The 24,502-nt window shown below is 43.0% G+C and overlaps 1 protein-coding gene across 12 annotated transcripts in view; it reads right to left on the reverse strand.

Annotated features, from left to right (window-relative positions):
• Positions 1–14,939: 14,939 nt before the first annotated feature.
• Positions 14,940–24,502, reverse strand: part of KDM6A (lysine demethylase 6A) — a 152,375-nt gene continuing 142,812 nt past the window's right edge. For 5 of the 12 annotated variants that reach the window (XM_069024782.1, XM_069024485.1, XM_069024561.1 and 2 more), the window contains 3 exons: positions 20,923–21,049; positions 19,817–19,987; positions 14,940–19,555 (listed from right to left, as the gene is read on the reverse strand). In XM_069024782.1, coding sequence (XP_068880883.1) covers positions 19,499–19,555; positions 19,817–19,987; positions 20,923–21,049 — 355 coding nt within the window. In that variant the 3' untranslated portion in view covers positions 14,940–19,498. The other 7 variants (XM_069024842.1, XM_069024644.1, XM_069024706.1 and 4 more) reach the window with 3 other exon arrangements.

Consider the following 24,502-nt stretch of genomic DNA (forward strand, 5'->3'; position numbering starts at 1 on the left):
CTGGAAACCCAGAGGAAACACAGAGGGGATGCGTGTGCACAGCACCTTAGAGAACATCAGGAGCAAGCCCAGATCCCTCAGGAATAGTCCAGCCTTGGGCAAAAGGCCTGAGAGGTGTCACACAGGCCCTGGTAACTCACGATCCTAAAGGGCTGGGGGTCAGAAACAGAAGAGCTGTGGTTTTACTTTGAGGCTTGCAGTAATTTGGCAAGGCTGCAGCAGAAGACTTGAGACACATAGCATCTATTTTTGCAGGGTTTGATTCAAAGTTGTTAAAGCTGAGAGGAGTCTCCCCACTGCTTTTAATAGACTTTGATACGAATTTAAATAAAAAACCACTCATGATTAAAAATAACAAAATTGTGGATTTACAAATTATTAAAGCATTGGGAGCTGTGTTCTCCACCAGTTTCTTTTCAGACATTGATTACAAAGGCCAGGCTCATGTAAGACTGTGACTAATAAGCCAGCCATAAAATCAGTCCATGGCTCAGAGAACAATAATTTTCCTAAACTAAATCTCATTTCCCTATATTTCCCTGCCCCCCCCCCTTTTTTTTTTTTTTTTTTTTTTTTTTTTCATTGCCAATTTTTACTCTTAATATTTTCCTTTTTCTTGGCAGTCAGACCCTGGAATCAGTGCCCACCCTGTCTGCCAGCTTCAGTCAAGCCTTCAAATCCTAGCAGGCCAAGCTCCAAAAGGATGTGAAATTAACTTATAAATGGCAATTATTTAAAACCTAATCCTTCCCAAAAGAACTCTCAAGCAATTTTTTCCTCTCTGCATTTAAGTTATTTCTGTCAGTGGCTTTGTTTGAGCCTTTTCAAACTGTTCCTGGTAACAAGTTCAGCTGTTTCCACATCAGAACAAGAATGGCAGGAGAGATCTTCCACCAGTATCACAGTCAGCCTCAGCACCTCCTTTATCTGTGGGTAGTTTGCAGCTGCCTTTATGCCCAGCTGCTTATCAGATGTCTCTCTTAGTGCCCCATATCCCACATTATTTTTAAAGTTGTCAAGATGTTTGTAAAACTGTGGTTTTGGCCTTATTTTCACTAGCAGCGTATTTTGACACTGTTGTGTTTCTCAGGGGGTGGTGGCTGCTACCCATCCTGGGAGGTTGGAGATTCAGATTTCCCACTCCATAGCTTCTGAGGGTGATAATTTCTTGTCCCACTTTGCACACACACACACACACACACACATCCCCTTTCCCTGCAGGCTCCCAGCTTCCCACAAGGGGCTACCCAGAAAACATTGTGGCATTTTGGAGAACTTGGAATCAGCACTCAACAACTCCAGTCCACAGGAGCAGCCAGTCAAGCACATTTCATGCATCTTTCCAGCAAGCTCAGCCAACATCAGTTGTTTGCAGGTGCTTTTTATTTGCCTTCTGGTTTGCTGAGCCTTTAGGATGCACTTGGGTCCCATTTGCCAATTACTCTCTACAGCCGGGTGCTGTAGATGCTTTATTGCTAATTCTTCCTCAGCTTCTCCCATCACCCCATGAATCTGGAAAGTAGAGCTTTAACAAAAATATTGAGTGTCATGAGATGTTACGAAATCACAAGAACAAGCTCTATGGTGTTCTGAATTGGCTCACCAAGACACATTAATTTGATTAATAGGTGAGTCTGTCTGCTACTGTACCCTCTGTTCCCCTAATTCAGCGCTGAAAGGAGCTTGGTAGCCATCCTGAAACTAAAAACAAACAAACAGGAATTTCAGGAAAAGGAAAATTAAATGAAACAGCTACTCCAGGCTGGGGGGCTGGAAGAGGCATGCACTGTTTATACCTTACAGATTACAAAATATGGCCAGACTCATCTGCTCTCCTCCACAGGGGGATGGTCTTGGCCAGAGTGGGGGCAGTGGGGTTTTCAGATGACCTGAACAACTGACAAGAGACCCCAAGGAAGGGTGAGGATAATCCAAAAGTCCAGAGAAAGTGAAGAGAGAAGAAAAGACAGGTGGAAAACTAGGGAGGGACACCTGATAAAGATCTTCAAACAGTTTTGTTTCAGTCATAGCTTTACTTGGCAGCATTCTAAATTTCTGCTCTTGTGGAGCAACAAGACCAGGTCCTTTTTCCACAGGTCTCCAGCTGGAGCTGAAGGATGCTCCCTGCATCATAAGGTAACCCATCTGCTGCTGACATTCCTCATTCCTGACCTAAGGGCCATCAAAATCCCACCACTGAGTTTCTCACCTCTCACTACCAGCAGGATGGGGTGGGACTGGCTGCAAGACCCCCCCAGCCTTCCTGCAACATTCAAGGGGAAAAAGCAGACAAACATTTCCTCAGTGTGAAAAGGACAATAAGCTCTGCTGAGAGCCAGAGCTGCACCTCTTTCCCCTCTTATCAGCTCCCCCCAGAGCTTATCTTCCACCCTGAGCCACTCACTTCTTTAGGGATCAACTGCCTGGGATTAGCATTTACAAAAAAACCCCAAAACCCCACAATGTCTATTCCTTGCAACATAGAGTATAAGTGACAATAGTTACTCTAGAATAAACTTTTCAGGTGTTTGAAGACCAAGAATACACCAGCCTGTTCCCTGGAGACGTGCAGCTCTAAAAGAAGCAGTTTGTCAGGTTTTACAAAGCTGTAGTACTACTCAGCAAGGATGCACAGAGCTCCAGCCCTCGCCTTGCACAGTTCATTTGCTACATTGCATGCAAAGATAGCTCTTTAGACTTAACACCCACAGAAATGTCATGCAAGGTTCAGCATATTATGTGTTTGAAAAGGACCTTGTCAGCCACATGGGATTTTTTTTTTCCCCTTTCAAAATTTAAACATTCATTTGGATAAAGGCTTGTCAGATTCATTCCTCTAGTGATGCCTAAAAATAAATGGGTTTTCTTGCTTTGAAAAAATAATCAAGACACTTGGAATAATTCAGGGACTTTTCACAGGGACTGAAACCTCCCTCTGTTCATATTCTTGGTGCAGAAGGAGTAAAAGAGAAGATCACCTCTGGGTGTTCACTCTGCTCTGGCTGGAGCAGCTGTAAACATTTACTCCTTTTTTCCCCCAACACCTGAAGATGAAGATGCACTATTTCTACAAGAAGAACAAAGCAGGCGTTTGTGTACAGTTCAGGCACTGCTAAGGACAAGAGGAGAAAGGTGCTGGAACAGTGATGCTGCTGGGGGCAAGTGCTGGGATTAAACATCTCTGTTCCCAGTCAGGGCACTTGTCACCATTTCAGATGTCCCCAAAAGGAGTCACTGCATCAGGGCTGGTGTTTCAAAATGGAAATCCCTTCAGCAGGTGGAGAAGGGATGGGAAAAATTGTCCAGATTTCAGGAAGTCAATTATTTATCCCTTCCTGTTTCCACTCAAAGCACTGCTTGTTCTGCCTGTCCTTTTCCACCAGAGAGAGGCCCCCATGGGGTGCTTTTGTTATGTGAGGGATGCAAGGGATCAAACCTCCCAGGTGTCAAAGGAGAGGAGGAGATGCCTGAGCAACAGGGCCAGGGGTGATGGGGGCTTTCCATCAAATGGCTGCATTGACTGGGAACAAATATTGACAGATGTCTTTGTGTCTACAAGGGTGTGAAATTAAAAACCAAACATGTAGGAAGTGGTCTTGTTGAATTCTGTCAATAAAATGACCAGAAAAACCAACTAGCAGCTGCTGACTTGTTCTGTCAATGTGCTTAGGGAAAGGCTCTCTGAAGTTAAGCAGTTTGACTTCTATTCCAACAGTTCTGGGGTTACCAATCCCAGGGAAGGGCTGGCCAAGCAGTGATGAACTTTATGGTTGCACGTCCCTAGGCAGGAGCCAAGCAGAGCTGTCTAAAAATACAGCTTTTGCATGACTGGAGGATTGCATGTACAGCAAGATAAAATTACTGGGGAAGGAGGGCAGGAAAGAGGAGCTTCTGAATGGAGGACAGGAGTACAAATATGACCTTGAGGTGCCACCAAAAAATGTATATATTTGTCAAAAAAAAGTCAAACCCCTCAGCACTGGCAGATCAAAGAGGAAGTATAAAAGGTCAAAAGGCATGGAAAAAATCAGGACTTTTCTAACTGGACCAGAACCTTCCAAAGTCTGTCATTCCCAGAGGTGTCTGTGCCAACGGGATTTTATGAGAGGGCTTGTTCATAAATTTGAAAAATTTGAAAAATTTGAAAAATTTGAAAAATTCACAAACTGAACTAAAGGACAGAGGACTGTCAGTACTACAGAGGCAAAAATTAGGAATCACTGGAAAAGCTGTCACTACAGAGTCCCTCTTTTCCCTGCTGCAGACCCAGATCCATGAACACACCCATTCCTGCTCTGAGACACTGGCCAGCTTCTTCTGGAGCAGGTGGGAGCAAAGGCTCTCAGATGCAGTCCCCCAAATCCCCTCCTGCTGCTGGACAAGGATGGAGGGATGGCTCCCTGGCAGAGGAGCAAACTCATCCAGAGGGAAACTTTTGGAGGCTGGATTTGCAGGTTGCAGGAACAGCTGTGAGCTGCTTCATATCTTTTTAAGCCATATATGGAGCCCAATGGGAAAGTGGGATCTGCTGTGATCTCTGCCCAAGTTTTCCTTGAAGAGCCCTGCAACACTGGGATCTCTTTAAAGAGACCACATTAGAAGTTCACAGTAAATATGTACTGACAATAAATAAAAAATACACATACCCCAGGTGGCCAAACAGCAGCACAAGGGAACGATTCTAAACAAACAGACACCCTTCAAAAAGTAGGAATCAGATGCAGAAATTGGGCAAATTAGATTCAAGGCTACAATAAGGCAGCCCCAGAAGAGAAATCCAAGGAGCGACTTGCTAACAGCGTGGAGGCTGACAATGAACCCTTTCTCAAACACATCAGAGGCAGAGAGTCTGCCAGGAGAGCTGCTGAGGCCAGCAGGAAATCTCAGTGCAAGGCAGCCCAAGGAATGAAGAAATCACTATTTTGCAATGATAGTCACAGGCAGTGTTTCAAAGAAGAAATAGGAGTAAGAGCTTAAGTGACTCTGTAAAGACTACAATCAGGTAAACCCCACCCCAACCTCCCCCTCTGTGAGAGCAAGGAGCACACGAGGGAGGGTGGGGGTTGTGCACTAAGACTTTGATGCTGTTTTGCAGCAAAGATGGTGAAAAATGGGTCTGGTGGAAACAGCACCCAGTGGGTGCGAGTGAGGAGCCCCGCTCAGGGTGTGTGTGAGTCCATCCAAGGCAGGTGCTCTTCATGGGGGGGAAACCAGGAGCAGAGCAGAGGCTCCAGGGAGCTCAGCCTGCCAAGGGAGCCTGGGAAGAGCTGGGGTTTCAGCACAGCACCGAGGAAAACAGGATAACTGGAAGGGCATAGTTGTGGGAGGGTTTTCCCTGGAAAGGTCAGCCTTGCAAGATGTCATGAGCCTGAAGAGAGGCGATTGCTGAGGAATTCCCCATGTCAGGGATTGTAGGGTAGTGCAAGGACACAACAGGACAAGGACCCTTCTCTGTCTTGCTTCTTATATTCTTGCCCAAACACAACACCAGAGATTTGGCCCAGTGTGCCAGCCCAAGTGAACTCCAAATGTCACAGGAGTGGCTGGAACAAGGACTGGGGTTCCTGGGATGATGTCCCAGATTGTGGTCAGGTGCCCACTTGTCATGACCAAGGAAACATCTTTCTCAGTTGAAAATGAGTCTTAAGTTTTGCAGTGTCTGTAAAATTAAAGATGTGAACAATTTTACAATATTTATTAATAAAGCTATTGCAACATAGCTACTAATGACTCACTGTCTTCTCAAGGAAACACCCTAATTTTTCACTGATATCTCCTTTTGGGGAATAAAAACCCCAAACCAAACCCAGCTTGAAGGAAATAACCTCATCCTGATCCAAAGAAACTGTCCTAACATCAGAGTTGTGAGTAGGAGGGAGAGAACGCCGTGTAATGGCACATGGGAGCTTTGAGATCCCAGACCTATTAAAGCACTGGTTTGCCAGATTAACCACTTTGCATGCCTGGAAATGTTCATTCAGAACAAATTTCCATCATAATCAAAATCAAGTGACCAGGCAAAAATGCATCTGGTTTAATTTTCGAGGGCTGGTAGCCTCAGGAGACTTTTTATTTCAACATCTGAAACAGCTTTCAGTGGCTGTACATGGATTGATACAGGTTTCTCTCTCTCATAGAGTCAGAACGGTCCAAGAGAGTTGATCTGATTTTTGTTTGCTTTTTAGGGTTTGGAAACCTTGGGGTCAGAGAATTTGCTTTCCTCCCAGGTGAAACTGGGAGGAAAAGGCTCAGGAAACTGTCCTTCCTCCTGTCTCCTCATGTCCTTCTTGGGTTTTTGGAGAAATTAACTAACATCACCAAGTTGTCTTCATGTCTTAACCAAGACAGCTCTGTCTGTATCTGTAAGGCTCTTCTTCCTTCCATCCATCCTCACACCCTTATGTTTACTGAAGTTGAGTCATTTCTCTCAGAGGACCAAAGAGACCCCAGAGTCCTTCCTAAGGGACAATTCCTCACTCCAGAAATGGAGACAGTTGTGTTCTCTGACCTGAAATGAGAGAGGACTGGTGAGCACCAGTGGGGCTCTGCCCAGGGACAGGCAGCCAGGGAGGAGGACACCTTTCCCCACCCGGGGATGGTGCAGCTCCAGCCCTGTTTGCTCCCAGGGGATGTCCCCGTTGCCAGGGGCTGTAGTGCCAAGTCTCTGCCCTCCCCAGGGGTTTGGCTGCAGAGGAGTTTTGTGCAGGCATCTCTTGGACAAGGGCTGCTTCAGAAGAAGAGAAACTCTCCTCGAAATTGCGGCAGCTGGAGAAATGCCATGGGAAGAACTTCCCCTTGGTGCACCCAGAGAAGATGAAAGAAATTACAAAGAGAAAAAATAGGGAAAGGTCATTTTCACCCAAACCACCACTGGGTCCTCCAATTCCAACTCAATTAAGGGAGCATGGCTGGGCAGAGGACCCCAAGGCATGAGGTTTTCTGTGCTTCTGCATGTCAGGTGAGATGATCTGTGCTCAGGGGAACCTGCTGTCCAAACAGGTACAACAAATACATTAAAGAAAGCAGAAACCATGAACGAGGTTTCACTGCAAAAAATGTAAACACAACTCTTTCTAGCTCATTTTCTATTAATTGGACCACAGTTTTTTTCCTCTGCTCACCCAATAACCACTGGTCAATAACCTTGGGGGATAAAGGAGGGAGGCAGAGGAGAGAAAGACGTGACCTGAGTGGCAGGGAAGTGGTGAGTCAGAGCATTTTGGCACAGCAACAGACAAATGTGAAAAAAAACCCAGAGAACCACAAAGTAATTCAAGTCAAACCAACATTTAAAACAGCATTTTGGTAATGGGGACTAAGGTGAAGGGGTGTTGGAGGGACATTATGCCTTCAGATTTTAAAACTTTAAAGACATTTAATGCTTTCTCAGACAGCCCAAACAAATGAATCACCTTGCAACAAGACAAATAAAAGCCTGTTTTAAAAAGAACTATTTTTCTTGTATCCCAGTGGATTTGCCATTATCAGTGGCAGGCACAGGTCTACCTACAGTATTGAGCTAATTGCTTTATGATATCCTTTGGTCTGGAAGTTTCTCCTAATGCCAACCTATTCTTCAAACCCAAAATTTTCCTCCCTTTGAGCACTAAATCCACCAAGAGAAGGTGATGAGCATCGCTGAGACACAAGGAGTGTGTCAATGAATAGAAAGGCTGCACTAGGGATGTTTGCCAGTGACAGCATGGAGATAAATGTTAAGAGAAAGAGAGGTATTTTGAGAAGGAGAGATGAGCACAGCCACTGAAAAGGACCAAAATGAGCACACAAATAAGGCATAGGAGACATTCAAGAAGTGAAGAGATTTGCCAGAACAGAGAGAAAGAGGGTTTCTTCTCTGGCAGATCTCAGGCAAGATAGCTTGCCAAACACACTGGAAGAGGAAGGAGGTGCAAAAAAAAGACACAGAGCAGTGAGCAGCACTTCCTCTCTATGTGAGATTTTTTTTTTTTCTGTGTATTCAAGTTTTTCAAAAGCAGTCACACCACCCAGCTTCTGGAAGATGAGAAGAAATGCACGTCGCTTCTCCTCAGCCACAGAAAAAAACCACTATTTAAACTCACATATCCACTGCTGCCCTGCACCCACCGTCCCTGCAGTGCAGGGGCTCCCTGGGCAGAAATGCCAAATGTAGGGAATCACTGGCAGGGAGGAAAGGAAACACTGAAGCAAGGTGCTCCACCCCTCTATCCTCTCTCCAGGTACCAAAATCTGCCAGCACAAACCTCCTCATTCCTTCCCAAGACCCTTTCTCAGCAGAACCTGTGTGGGAAAACACCACGTTCCTCATTTTCCTGGCAGCACCAGTTGGCCTGGCTGATGATGAGCAGCAAGGGAGGAAGGTGCTGAGCTGCCCCAGCACCCTCCTTCAGGAGCCAGCACCTCTGCAGTGGCTGCCCCTGTGACCCCCAGCACCCCTGGGATGGACTGCTGGGGGAGAGGAGGTGGTTTGTGGACAGGGGACCAGCCCTCCCACGAGCCCAGGGGCTGGGAATATTTCCGTGCTGGAGGCCAAATTGATTTTTCTAGCGCAGTTTCCACATTAATGCACAGCTCAGCAGTGTCCAAATCACACCCAAAACATCTCGTGGCCACGACCCCGACGACAGAAGGAAGCCATGGGTTGTGCTGGCAGGGCCTGGGGCTCTTACCCTGCAGGCGCCAGCGGGACCGGTGGGTGGAGGAACACCAGAGAGAGCTGAAAAAGGCAGCTCCTGGCACACACAGGGCAATCAAATACCTATTCAAACACAGCAGCACTTCATTCATATGCTGTCTTATGTTCTCCCATCTCGTGGTTGTGTAAATAAGCCATAGAGAGCATTAGCCATGGTATTCTTCATAACACAGCCGTAATTGCTAGAGGCTCCATCAAGCTCTGTAAACAGCATTTTGCACTGATTTTGAAAATTAGGAACTGAAGTTGTACTTATGGTAATTGCCAACTCATTTTTCTCGGTGCTGGGAAACTCATTCCACCTTTGCTTTTCACTTTGTAGCTGCTGAAGCAGCTTTTCAAAGGTATCATCACCTACTGACACACGTATTATTTCTCTGTTAACCAGAACTGAGGGGGGATCACCAAACACTCGGTCAAACAATTTTTTGCCTGCCCAGATTTTTGCCTTGCTAGAATTTGCTCATCATTTTCTTCATCTGCTGCCTTTAAAAAATTGTATTCTTGCACCATTAAGACACTTGTCACAAAAACTGGTATTTTTCCCTCAGATCTTTTAGTTTTTCTTTTACAAGGGAAATGTCTGTGTGTATCTTAGAGATAACCCTGTAGAATTTCTGACTACAGAACACAAGTAAAAGCTGAAAGATCAAAAAAACCACAGAATCATAACATTGGAAACCCCCTTCAAGATCATAAAAAACACAGAATCATTAACATTGGAAAAGCCCTTCAAGATCATCAAGTCCAACCTCTGACCAAACATCACCACGTCAATTAAACCACAGCACTAAGCACCACGTCCAGTTAATTTCTTGAGCACTTCAGGGATGGTGACTCTACCACCATCCTGGGAAGCCCCTTCTGATGCTTGACAACCCTTTCAGTGAAGAAATTCCTCCTAAGAATGAAGATGCTGTAGCAGGATTTAATTGTGAGGCTGTGACTTGACTTAGAATCACATGGTTGTAATGATGCCTTTTCCTGGTCTTATAACCAAGAGTCAAACACGGTTAGAAGGGAAAAAGGGATTTTACCTTGGTATTTATTTTAAGGATCCTTAGGTGCACTACGTCCCGATGGAATGCACCTCCATGCACACCACAATGCACACACACAATAGATCTGGTATAACATTATAGGTTTTACTAATTAGCAGATCTATCAAAGATTCCCCAATGAGAGGCTCAAGTGAGCCCCCCTCCCCAAGGAGCCTTCCCCTGGATGGTTCTATCTTGGTTTACAGAATGTGTTCTGGAGAGGACCTTGGGGTCTGGGGCACACTGATCTCTAGCTACGAAGTTTCTAAAATGTTGAACATTCCTAGCTGAACAAACAAGTCCAAGAATGTAGGCAAAAGGTACTAAAAATACAGAAGTTGTAAAAAGGTATAACAGGGGTATAAAAGAAAAGGAAAAAAATCTTCATGGCATCAATAACACACGGTTCAGTGCACACAGACACAGCAATTCCCCTCATCCATGTTCAGGAATACCAAAATCTCATTGCATTTGAGTGCAGGAAGGGATAATGATGAAGGAAACCTAATCCATGCAGAGCTGAAGTATTTTTCTCCTAAGATGTCCATCTGCCCCTGATCAGTTGTGGGCTGGTTCTTGGCCAAAGCTCAGTATTTTGATGCAAAACATGTGCCATGGGGCACCCTGGGCTGAGCCCACACTTCTGTTTCTCAGTGACATTATACCCCATCAACCTGTCACTGAAACCAATTTTTTATTTTTAAATCTCCCCGCCAGGAATCCGGTATCCTCACCCTTATCTGATGGCTCCCTATCAGCATCCCTAGGCTGCCTAGGCACTTCTGCCTCCTCCAGCATCATTACAGTCACTTTGCCACCTGAAAACAAACTTTCCTGGGTGCTCTCACCAGGCTTCCAGGGTTGCACCAACCTGGGAAGCAACAGGAGGTAAAAGATGGGCAAAGTATTAAGGAGCAGCAGCCGTAAATCCCCTCCAACACATCCCCAGCTCCTGCTGTCTGCCCTCCCCAGGGGATGTGGGTGAACACCCAGCCCTGCCCTGGGCTCTCCTCCAACAGGACTCAAGGAAAGCTGTGAGGAGCTGCTGTGCTCCCAAAAGGTTCACACAGTCCAGGGGACTCGAGCAGCCGCTGTGCTGGAAGAATTTGCTCTCCTGTGCCAGCTGAGCCAGCTCCACCTTCCTCCTCCTTCCTCCTGGTGCCCAACATGGGAGCTGAGAGAGCTGCTCTGTTTGCAATTGATACGTCCCTAAATCAGCACTTAACAGCAGAGATAACACGGGTATCTCAAGAAGACAAAGTCCTGCACAGAAATACAGAGCCCTAAGTCCATCCTGAGCCTGCCAGCAGTTCCTGAGCCCCTGGTATACATTTCCAGATCTCCAGCTATGAAGACTTTTGACCTTTAAGGAGGTCTTCGACTACTGGAGCTACAGCAGATGCTCTTATCACATTGCACTGGATACCCTGCCCAGTGCTACTACTCTTAAAAAGCCCTCCAGACTCCTCCCTGCTCTCCCCCTGAAAACCCCAAACCTGTGGCTACTGGGACTGGCTCCTAGTTGTTCTTGGATTTTTTCACAGCTCAAATGGGGGTGTGAAAAAATCCACTTATCCTCCAGTAGCCAGTGCTCACTTCTACCTGAGGCCCACTTTGTTTCTTAAATAGGTCATTTTTGCACCCACCTGAACCTTGCTTGCAGACAGGTGACCAAACCCTCTTTGCACCCACTGCCCACCTCTCAGCCTTCTCCAGGCGCCACAAAAGTCCTTCAAATTACTGTTGTGAAGGTCAGCGTGTGGGACAGCCCACAGGTTGTTTTTTTGGGGGAAAAAACCAACTCCAAACCCCTAAATTTTACATATTCAAAAATTGAACAGATTAAAGCTCCAGCAGCATCCAGGACATGAACTGCATGTTGCACTCAGCATGTGGCACTGACAGCTACAGCTGACTGACCACTGCCACGAGAAAAGCCCAGTTTCCTCAAAGGACTACTCAGTTTCCCACTGATTTGGTACTGAAAAGTACAGAGGAGGAAAGGGCTGAAAACATTCTTTATTCCTGATCATTTTCTCTGTGCCCACAAGGCTGAAATGATAGCCCAGCCACGTCACTGCACACATCTTAGGCTTCTTCTTCTCTCAGTCGGTGTCCCTTCCTGACCCTTTCAATGATTTTAAGTTTTTGCATGTACATGGAGCCAACTCCCTCATGCCACGTTTCAATGCTCCCATGGACTCTGGCAGTGGCTGAGTTGTGTGGGTGTGACTCCTTCAAGAATCTTCCAGCCCCATGAATTAAAGCAGTCAGGTCTTTAAACCCATTTGTTTAACCATTAGCCCATCCATTAACCCTTGCCTGGGATTTTGCTACTTTTAAATTGCTCTGTCCTACAGCTTGAAAATACCTTCTGTGAGACAAAAAAAAAGGTGGGATGTACTATTTGAGAGCAGTCCTCCGTCCTAATAGAACGGGGAGTGTGCTGCCTTCTGTGGGAGAATAACCACTGCCTGTCAGGAGCTCAGGGGAAGGACAGGAGGGAGGCAGAGAGCTCCAACGATAAACCCATTTCCATCCCAGCTCCACAAGCATCCCAACTGCTGTGTGTGCCCACGGCCCCACTGTTCCCCAGGCAGGGGCAGCAGCAATGGCATTTTAACCCTTTAAAAAGGCCCCTGGCAGCCGGAACTGGCAGTGACCTGTAAAACACCAACACTGCTGCCCTAGTGAGGCTGGGAGCTGAGCCCTCCCTGCTGCTGTCACTGGGAGGTGCCTTTTCCCATCTTCCAACCCTTCAGTATGTTTTTATGGCTTCCCAAAGTAAATTAGGATATATGCACCTCACCCCTCACCTCTACATCTCATCCCTTCTCCCTTCCCTTACTGCAGTGGGAGAGGCCAGCACTGCTCCTCCTGGGCACAGCAGCTGACAGCACAGCTCTTCCCACCTGTGGTGAAAAGGGACGGATCCTGTGGGGCTCAGGGACGGTCCCCGTGTTCCTAACCCAGACACAGAGCTGTGCTGCACCCCCTCCCCACGTACCCTGTCACCACGGGGGCTCTGCCCAGCAGCTGCTCTCCCTCTCCTCCATTTTCAGCTTTGCTTGGAGTTTCTGGCACCGCAAAGGAAACGTCACGTTCCACCTCTCCCAAATGTCCTGCTCTCCCCTCTTTTTGGAGGAATGCCGTTGTTTTCCTGGAATGAGGCTGCCCTGTGCCCTTCCCATGCCCGCATTGTCACCTTCCTGGCAGCCTTGTCCCTGGCACCCTGTGCCCTCCTCATGGGGCCCTCGGGCAGCAGCCCCGCACTGAGCTTGCCTGGGGTTGAGCTTCAGCTTCCTTTTCCACTTGAACTTGTCTGGGCATCACCTGCAACCTTCCTTCCTCCGCTCTCAGCACCAGCACAATGGCAACAGGCAGCACTGGTTGGCTTTTGACCCGTCCTCGAGGTAAATCCTCACATTCATCAGCCTTTCCTCCATGCACTCTTAGCTGGAGTGATTCCTTTGCCTCTTCCCACACTGGCTAAAGCAGCCACGGAAGATCACAGAATCGTATTTGTTAAGAGGTTAAAACAGACTTTGGAGCTCATTTAGTCCCACACCCAGCCATGGGCAGGGACACCCCCCGTCAGACCAGGAACTTCAAGGCCTTTATCCAGCCTGGCCTTGAATGCTGCCAGGGATGGGGCAGTCACAGCTGCTCTGGGCATCCTGTGCCAGAGCCTCACCACCCTCACAGGGAAGAATTTCTTCCTAACTCTAAGTTGCATTTCCCCCCTTTTAACTTATGCCCATTACCCCTTGTCCTGTCACTACAGTTCCTGGCAACACAGTTCCTCTCCAGCTTCCCTGCAGCCCCTTCAGACACTGGAAGGTGCTCTGAGCTCTCCACACAACCTTCCCTTCTCCAGTTGAACAGCAGTCTTTCCCAGCCTGTCTCCACAGGGGAGGTGCTCCAGTCCTCCTTGTCAACTCCTGGCCCTTCTCTGAACCTGCTCCAACAGTTCCATGTCCTTCTTATGGACAAGTCCTTCTTACAGGAAGCTTTCCTACCACACTCATCTGCTGGCCCCATCATGGCTCTGTGCTCTGGCCCCATACAAAATGGTTCTGACCTAGGGAAGCTCAGGCTTAAACATCCTACTCCTTCCTGACCCCTGCACTGAGTAACACATTTGAACCCCTTCTCAGGATCAGGGCAGCAACCAAGGAGGAGTACCCTCCTCCCTATGGTCTTGGTTGAACCCTTGCATTTTCCTTCTCCTAACCAATAAATCTATTTGTGGCCAGGAAATCACCAGCTGCAGAATTCCCAAGCCTGGCCCACCTCTGATAAACTGTGCTCATTTAAGCAAAGCATCATCCTTTTTTAATGCTACTTGGAAAGTCCTTCTTCCACCTAGAAGGCACAGATTCAGGGTACTTTGGATTTAGGATCAACAAGTTATCTGCCACACAAATTCAGGAAGCTTTGGGATTTCCTGTCAGTAGATACTTCTCACTTTCTAGTGACTTTCATCTAAATACTTTGTCTATAGATACCAACATCACTACTTCTAAATTGTAAACACCGGTAGGACTTCTCAAAAAAACCAGGGAGACACTGCTCCCAAGTTATGTGTCCAGAGGAAAGCTTTAAAATCAAGTGCTCTGTTGAGTATATTTATGGAAGGACTTAATTATGCTCAGAAACACACAACTATTTATTCTCCCCATTTAAGGGATCCCTTTTTGTCAAGCTCCTCCAGGACAGTTCTCAGATCCACAGCTCAGTAGCAAATGTTGCTATTTCTAATTCCTTCTTATCTGTAATTCAACTTTTTACTATTTTTTTTTAAAACCCATCTTTATCTCTGGTTTTATCCATCCCCTAACAGTATCATTTTTCTATCAGCCTATAACTTTTTGAAAATTCTTACAACAAATGCCACATCTTTGGCCATTTTCATCCTTTCACATTTTGATCTTTAATCTGCCTGCTACTACAATTTGTAGCCACAAGCAAATCAGAAACCACCTGCACTAGGGCTCAGCTATGGAGCTTAAAGGCCCCAAGACCAAGATTCCTTGGAAAGTGAGCCAGTTCCTTCCCTTCAGCTCCAGACTCCAGCCTCCCCCCGCCCTGCCCAATTCCTAATGCTTGGAAAACTCAAGACATTACAAATGCTTCACTTGGCATCATGTGCTTCATAACTGAAGCAGCAGAAGTGCTTCTTAAGAAGTACAACCGATAAAATATTAACTTGTGCTTTTTTAATAAAATGAAACAAAAGCATTCTATATCATAGCGGCTTATAGGTCTGAACTGTCCATCACCTGGGAGCAGAGTATGATTAAGAAATATGGAAACTGCAAAATATTAAAGCCCTGCAGCAATTCAAATTCATGACACGACCTTCCCAAAAGCACGAGCAACGTTGCCTGACACTCTACTGATTTGGTCTACTTGCTCATTGGCAAAATATGAATATTCTTCCTTGACAATGCCATATCCTCTTTTCCAAAGGGGAGGAAAGGTACAAAGCTCTTTTGACTAGTGCACAGTAGCTCTTTCCCTAATTAGCAATGTTCTTTTACAGCACTGAGAAATGAGGACCTTTCGTTTACCATTAGTTGAGGTAAGTGTATCTTGCTTTTATTTGGGTTTAAGACTACTTTAAAGGAGTAGCTTTTCAGCTGCAGCATGGTTTGTCAAGATTACAATATTTATGACTGCATAAAATACATAAGTAAAAAAAAAGTTATGATTTGTAGAGTTTGTTATCAAGAGCTGAGACTTACATCTTTACAGAACTGCAAATACTGGCTTCCTAACTGCTAGTCGATAATTTTGCTGGCAAGAGCATTTTGTTACGCTTTTCTTTAATCTCTACACCCTTTTGTCCAAGTGCTATAGGAACTAGCAAGAAAGTCAGCTGTAACTGTGGTTAAACTGTTGTAACAGCATTAGATAAACTGTGCTGATTTTTCATTACAACACCCTTCGTTTGAAGCTACAACATAAGAGGCGATTCTTTTTGTTCAAAAGGAACTATCCGCATGCTCTGTGCCTGTAACACTTCACATTGATTACAAAAAATTTAACAATGCAATCACTAACATACCCCACTAATGAGAAATTATGAGAAACTGTTCGATGCAGAACCTTCTGCATCAGTCAACTCTGATCGATAAGAAAGCTATCAATTTTGAAATTTAGATTTAATGCATTTTCAAGAAGCTAATGAGAAAGGAGCAACTTAAAATAAATACCATCATTAAAACTGCAAACTGTTACAATGATATATTATAAACTTGTCCTAAATAAACCTAGTGCTTCAAAAATTTACCAGTGAATTCGTATTACAAAATATGTGAAAATACAATAGAATACCACAAAACAACGTCCTTTTTTTGGGGTCAACAATGACGCCAAGATGGTTCAGTCTTAACTTTTAAAATCGTTAATAGAACATATTGTAATATATAAGTTGCAATTTGGTTGAAATCTAGAGAACATCCCCACCAAAACTCAATCTTCTTCATTCCTCCTCTAAAACTAGTGCCAAACTTCCTGTCAAAGTTGGTATTTTCTTGAAGAGCTTTAAAATTTAGCCGTTACTTATTTTCTACTACTACATTTTGGCAGCAACTATTTATTGGTCTGTTATTGCAAAAAGTGCAATTTAACAATAAACCAGTTTGAAGGTCATTCTATGTCTTGAGGATACATACCATATATTTCTTTAAAAATAATCATACTTTTGTAAGCAATACTTTACAGTAGACACCTCAAATCTACCATAGATGTAAAACTTAAAACGAGAAAAATTTAGTCTCTAAATCTTTATACACATATTTATATTCGAGTTTCTATATATATTATATATATACACAAGCACAAGAGTATATATAAAATATATATAATCAGATTCAAAAAAGAACAAAAACTGGGCACTGTACATAAAATCTTTTTAAAACTCAAACAATAGAAAAACTTTAAACATTAAACAATTTTAATAAAAGTTTCTGTACAATGCTAAGCAGTTTTATTTACATATAGAAAATGTAATAGGAGTAGTGTTTGAAATTACAGAACTCCTTAAAATTTCAATGGCAGGTAATCTGGAAAAAATAACAGCATTCCATTCACAAATATTTTCAAGCAATAAATATGTATTTATAAATAGTGTAAATTTACATCAAGATTAGAAACAAAAATCACAAATCTGAAGTTTATTCCTTAGTCTATGTGCAACCCATTTATCTTTGTGACTTGGCTGTTAATTGTTTTAAATTTTATTTAGGAACCAAAAGTGTAACCGTCATGGTTTCAAAACAAGACAGAAAAACATAAAAGCAGTAAAAAATTTATATCACCTAACTCTTCACATTAAAAAAAAAAAAGAAGAAAAAAAAAAAAGAAAAAAAAAAAAGTTGCCCAAAGAAAGACTTAAAATTTCTAACTACCTTACAAAGAAATGACCAGCTAAGCTAGTACTTTTTCCAAGGGAAATTCTGAAGGGGGAAAAATGGATGAAACCAACTCATCAGCCCAGAAACAGAGAAATACAAAAGAGGTGGTCTTCAAGTCAGTAGTCTGTATAATGTTGCCAGTTTTGTCAGATATATACAAAACATGGAATTATTTTTTTGAAGTACAGCTGGATGAGCTTTATTTGTTTTGAGTTCTGGAGTAGGAGGCAGTGCTCTCTCCTGTCCAGTTGGTTGACACTCCGCACTTGGAAGGTTGCATAGACACAGCTTTCAGCCAGCAGCCTTACGGGATAGCTACAAAAATCAGTGGTGCAGAACTGGGTCACTTCCTGAATATCAGAAAAGTTTTCATTTAATGTCCATGAAAAAATGTCAAGATGAGGAGGATGGCAATGGAGGAGCCTGAAAGAGAAAACATTAAATTACCTTTTCTACAACGGTGTAAAACTCTTGTGTTTAACCAAGACCTGCACAAACCGTAACCATGAGAGTTTAAAGTCACACACACTATTCTTTTTACACTTCAGGACTCTTTTGAGTGAATACTGGCATTTTTTTCCACCTTACTCAAATACAACGTGTATTTTATGAACACTCTGCATTAAGATTTTGCCTGTACTGCAGACTGGAGTATGCTGTGGGGATGTCTGTGTTAATATGATGTGAGCAGCCACTACGAGTCCCACTGTGGCAGCAAAGAGCTGCATGTGGCTCAGTACAGATATATCTTTATACACTCTGAAACAAGGATTCTCAACCTGTTTACCAATGGGGAGATGGTCCATTTGTGGCTCTCCAAAGCCCTTGTGGGCTTCATTTTCCCTCCTCCCCTCTACCTGAACAGTAACGTACCCCCCTGAGGTTAAGGTATCTGTGGAAAGGATCTCAGATTGGGGACAAAGTGCCTCAAGAGTGAGGTGTCTTGTTCCTGCCTGCTGTCAGAAGACAAGGTCTAGAAGACACCTAACTGCTTCCCAGTATTGCACTTTGTGGCATTCCATCAAAGTACTGAGTCTTTGATGGCATTTCCTCCTCCTTTCCTGCTAATTAGTGGAACCCCTTCAAGAAGCTGCTCACAGTCTTTAAAGACACTTAAGATCATACCAGAGTACCCAGCTATGGAACTCTAATGCTGGTTGATCCCTGTGTTTGCTCCTGGTACTTCACCCCAGTCTCTCTTTGGCCTATTGCACCTTTGCCAGTTGAGATTATCTTCATCCTGTGATTTACAACAAACCTTGACCCTCCTCTTACACCTGAGAGAGGTCACTTATAGGTGACTCTTCCCAACTGAATCTGTATCCTCTTTAAAAGAAATGAATGGCACACCAATTTCATACAAGAACAATTATCAGTGTCCTTCAGGGCCCCAGCCTTAGGTTTTGGAGGGGAAAGGAGCTAGTCACAGGCTGAGAGCCCTTGTTCTAGGGACAGTATCATCACTGTTACCTATATAATGTATAAGCACAGACAACAAAATACCCCTCCCTCCCTCTCATCTCCATACAGAAACATTCTTCCCCATTTCCACTCAACTGGATGAAGTTTCTGAGAACAGGTGTTTATTTATATGCTTTTCTATAACAGATCATCACTTTGAAATTGCAGCATTTCACAGACTATAATGACAGTGACCTCCTAGAAGTGTGAACTGAAGTTCAACCAACCCAGGCTCTGTGGAACTAATGAAGAGAATTAAATTCAGAGGATATGGTCCCACACTCTCGCCAGCCTCTAACTGCTGAACCTCGAGGCCTTAACTCAGAAGGTCACAACTTGGCATGCTACCAATACATGAAATAACTAAATACACATTTTCTGCAGCACCTGGAAATGAATCAGAAGGCACAGCCCTTACTGGGCTGTCGTATTAAATTCAACATGAAATTCCCATAACACTTAGTCCAGTGTTTGTCTCCTTCGACAGAAAGCCAAGGCTTATAAATACATCCAGCATCGCTTTCATCGTGGTTACAAAAAAAGCCATCTTTGCCTGGAACAATGAAACCTGGGTGAAATGTTAGGACAGTTGTGCTGACACAGTTCAAAGCAGGAGGCTGGCATATATATAGCACAGAGCTATAATGGCAAAGAGGCTTTTTGCTTTAAATTGAAATGCAAAGGAGGCCCCAAGCCAAGAGACAGAACTGTTTGAGAGCATCCACTTGCTAAGCAGAAGGACAGTGCTGATTTGGGAGGGGATGGGTGGGGAAGGGGAAGGAAGGGTCTGAGTGCATAGGATGCTCTGCTGCTATACTGACTTCATACCACAACCAATGTATTAGAGATGCTCTTGAACCTGGTGCTAGTTTCTCCAAGCTTCACTGTCCTGATTCTTCCCATCTCCATCTGATCCAGTTATGGTCTTCAGGTGATCTCTATTGGATTTTTAAAGCCACAACTTTATGAATTGTAACATCATACTTTTCCTGAAAACTCAGTGGTTATGTTCTGCAGTAAGTTACTGTAGTATTTCACACAAGTCTGACTCTTCAGGTTTTGTTCTGCACATATCACATACAACCCAAACCTCCACTTGAATCAGAAAGTCCACGGCACTCATACAACGGAGCACCAAGACAGTCTACAACTGCTTTACAAATAATGTATTTATGCACCCACTTATTAATTTGACTTACTAATGTAAATTGATCATAGACTTGCATCAAGTCCTCCATTTTGTACTGTTCTAGCACCACAAAGTTTTCCAGGTTCGTGCTTATCTTTCGTGCACAGTCTTGGCAATGTACAACATAGGTCTTTCGAGAATTGCTCTCACTAGTGACAAAAAGCAGATCAAAGACTTCCACCTATTAGACAGGAAACAGAAAACCAAGCGTTACAATTGCATTTTTTCAAAAGTTAAAACCGTGAAAACTGCATTTTCTTCACGATTTACAACCTTACCCTGTGCATGCAAAGAGAAAAATTAGATTTGTTCAGGGAGAATCTATTCTCCTAAGGCTCGGGCAGAGAAGTGAAACAGTGTAAAACCACTAATATTACACTTAGGATGTCTGCATGAGCAGCGCCACGGGAAAGCTTTGTGTCAATATTGACAAAGCAGGATTCATTTGCTGAAGAGGGGTTACTCAGTAAGGTGGGGATTTAAAACAATTATACCTATTATTCCTTTTTACTGTCTGCTAAAGAAGTTTGTTATTTATTTCCTTACTACTGAGCCACACACGCTCATCCTGCCCAAGAGGCTCTGTCAGAGGATAAGCAGAAACTGATTTTCAGGGGGTGGGAAAATGTTACTTTCTTTTAAGCTTCATGAAAACTATTATCCAATAGTTTAAAGCAACTGTTCACGGGAAATAAAATTAAAAATTTCAGCAAAAAGGTATGTCCTGCAGGAAAAAAGGACTTAAATTCTCTCTTCTGGGTGTGTTGTTGACTTCTGAAATGAAGACAGATATACCTTTAAAATGAAGCTCAGCAGATCAAATTTTATGCAGGAAGGGATAACAACATTTTATAATAACTGAGAATTGAAAATCGACCTAGTGAAAAACAATGTCGTGGAAGTACTGTGAGAGACCCTTCAGCAAAATACAGCCTGTCTAGAAAAACATCTGGGTGAGCTCCTGGAAGGCAGTGCTGCATCACAAAGATGTGCTTACAGCACAGAGCAAATGCTGCAGCTTAAAAAGAAAATTTTAAACATCATCAACAACAAAAGGCAGGGAAAAATTTAAATAAGTATTACAGGAGTAGATGAGCCCAACACATTTTTACTGACCTCACAAATGCTACAGTAATGAGCTGGCTCGTCCTTTGCTCGTCCATGCCAGACAATCTCCTTTCCTGCAGCAATCAGAGCTTCCCTCAGTGTCTGACACTGTTTGAGAGTTCTTAACAGGCAGTACCTGCAACCAAAAGCAGTTGTGTGTTCAGTTCAACATTCAACTGTATAACAAGACTCAAGCAGGCTTCAATTTCTTCCAAGACCCTGTACTTGGAACCTTGCTCTTCCTCTGGGATTTCAAAAACAGCTGCCTAGAAGGAATCATTGGACTCATGGTTTAGGGAGAAGTCAGACCTTGTGCTTATGGATCTCTTTCAGGACTGCCCCTTGCCCTGCAAACAGGCTGTGCCTTTCATTTTTGACTGAAACACATGAATGCTCTTTTAAGCACAATGAACAATGTGTTTTCAAAAGCAATCCACGTATTTTATTCTGAACCATAAATTTGTCAGCAAAAAGTCAGCTTGAACTGCCAAGTTCAACATAGCTGTTTACATTCTGTGTGGCTATAGCCTGATGCAAAGGACTTTTAACATCCTAAAACCCCTGTTACTTCCTCAGCACTACTAAGCTTTATTATCCCAAGTTTTCTGAAACTCCAAGTTCTGCCAGGAATCACTTTCCACACAGTGGAAATAGAATCTATGAACATGTATCTTTTCCCATGCAAAAGGAAAAAGAACAGACAGGTTGGTATTAGCAAAAAAAATCAACACAAAAACTAATTCTAAAACTTATTTTATGACTGAAGAAAAAAACTGTCCAAATGCCAAATTAAAATCCAAAATTCCCTGTCATACCCCCTGTAAAGGCAAAAAAAATTAAATAATTTTATTGTCATAATTTTATACAGTTCTCTTCCTTACAAGAAAATGTATCTTGTTTTCTAGCATTTTATAAGCTACATATGTTCTTCAAAAAAAGCAGGCAAAATAGGTCACCAGATTTCTAAATTATAATGTTATTTACAATAATTTTAGCTCTCAGCTATCCTATTTATTTGAGCTGCAGCCTTTGCAGCCTTTAATTTTCTCCTCCACAGGGTGGTTACATTACATGCTCATTAGATGCAGAAGGAAAATTGAAAAAAATTAAGGGTAAAAACAAACATTGGACAGGAAACAAAGTGCTCAAGAGTTCTTATCAAATGTTTTCAATTTGATCCTTTTCCAGTTTTAAAGCCTGAAACATGTAACACATATATTCTCTATTTAAAAAAACCACCACATTTCTTTCATGTGTTTCCAAGTAGTTAACAGAATCTCAGGATTTTGAAATACTCTCCTCTTGTTTTACACTCATACCGTTCATCTTCACTAAAAACAATGGCTTCACTATGGCTTCACCAACACCCTCACTGTAAGGATAACACAAAACTGAAGTTTCTTTGTGAAACATCTTATTTTCATATACCAAATTTCAAGAAAATTATACAGCTCATTAAGCCGTAACTCCTTCAATTCTTTTCAAGTTTGATGTGAATGTGAGTTATGATGTTAAGGCCAACCACAGGTGATAGACTAAGTATTAATTCACTTGAGTGTTGGGTTATTGTGCTCCTGACAAGCTCAGTGACTTTGGAAAAGCATTCATTTATGCAATACAGCCTGATTTCAAATAAACTTAAAAGCTACTATTCTCTTCTGCTGTTACCTGTAAAAGTCTTTGGGCATCCCAAAGAGCAACTGGAAGCACACCTGCACACTTGCCACCATTGTTCTCCACTCCTGACTTCCAAAGTCTTTTCAAAGTGTTATTTTCCAAGTATTTTCTATTGTTACAGTTGTGAAAAAGAATTGCCCAGAATATAACCCGCTTATAACACTAGTGCAATGCTTGCCAAATTTGCAAACAAAGCAGAAAACAACAGCTTGAAGGTGAACTCGCCCTCCTTGGATAAAATTCAGGTCCTTGTAATGGCACTAGAAAATGTAAATGTTAACTATTTCATGTGTTTAAGGATGAGAGGAAGGATACAAACTATCACTGTGGAAACACACCAGAATTTCCTGGAGTTTGGGAAGCCTTAAGAAAGCCAAAAAGGCACCCAGCAAAGTGACAGTGTGCAAGTTCAGTGGGGTCAGCTTTTAGTATTGCAGGTCTGTTTTTATTCTTGTACAGCGAGAATTCAGTTGGAAGAAAATCTAGACCATTCCCCTCTCAAATTCTCTGCAGGTATGGCATAAAGATATGAGTAAATCATGTCCAGTCAAATTAGAATATTTAACAGAAGAGGATTTAAAAATGGACATAATCCTGATTTATTCTAGAAGGGCAGTGATAAACCCATTTGAATATTTAGATATTCAGTAAAACCTTTCAAAAGTGTGGAGACCATCCCAATGGAAATGCAGAACTGACCTCTTTGTACCTTCCAGTAATACATCTTCCCTGATCCTGAAAAGTCTTTCACCTAACTTCATGATTTTGTGCAAAATAATTTCTCCCAAGTCACGTTCTTTTACATTTCTGAAACTATTTCTGTAATAGAACTTAGTATTTCAGTTACTTTGGAATTAAATTTTTAAGCCTTTATTACTATGTTCGCTCTACCTCTAAAATTCTTCTCTTCCTCAGATGCATTTATAAAAGTCCTTCTGGCTTCCATCTAAGAGATTTGCAGTTAATTTTTCTTTTCTTGAGGGTTGTCCTCCCTCAGCCAAGTTTTAAATCATTTTTTCTGCTGTGTTCCTGCTCACGATTCTACTGTTAAAATCAAATCTTTAAAAAACATCTCCTGAGGAAGTCTCAGGTTTTGCTCTTTGACTTTTATCTACCAAGACAGCACTGAACTGCACATTAACTAAAAATATAACGAGGCATCAGATTTCTTCCAAAAGCAAAGTTTCCTTCTATTCCTTTTCCCCTTCTGCCTCTCCGTTTCTTTTCATCACTAATCTTGTTTCCAATATTTCTATCTATGCTCAAATTTTAGTTTATTGCCTCTGCAGTGGTTACTCTCACACAACCCACTAAGATGTATTTGTATTTATTTTTCAAATTGAATTAGAAGCTAGTTTTTATCATTTTCCAAGAGCTCATCTTTTATACTATGCTGATACCTAAGAAGCCCCAGAGACAGAAGTCCAAACTACCTGCACACTTTATGTATCTTTGACATGCAATTTTAGATAGACCTGTGCTTGGCAAAAAGATGACAGCTGTGTCACTTATTTTTATTTCCTGATGACAAATGAAGCCAGCTATCCAAGATGAAATTCAACCAGCTCTATCAAAAATTACATTTTTTTCCAGCATTTTTGTACACATGTATACACTCACATATATGTAGCACACAAATGTCTCTATTTTGTACCCAGAAAAATCCAGGTGCAGTGGACAACAGCTACTGGCCAGATGGTTTTTCCTGCAGACAAGGAGTCCACAGGAAAATGATGCCAACTGCTTTCCTATCTTAAGGAAATTCATGATGGTTTCTGCATTCCCAGTATGTTTACAAAGCCAAGGTCAGACACCAGGCTGTGGTGATACTGATTTCTAGGAACTCCAGGATTCCATAACTACAGGAGTGACCACAACAAAAAGTTATCTCAGGCTGCTGCTACTGGACATT

The sequence above is a fragment of the Aphelocoma coerulescens genome, chromosome 1 (assembly GCF_041296385.1).
Source record: "Aphelocoma coerulescens isolate FSJ_1873_10779 chromosome 1, UR_Acoe_1.0, whole genome shotgun sequence".
NCBI classification, from domain to species: domain Eukaryota; kingdom Metazoa; phylum Chordata; class Aves; order Passeriformes; family Corvidae; genus Aphelocoma; species Aphelocoma coerulescens.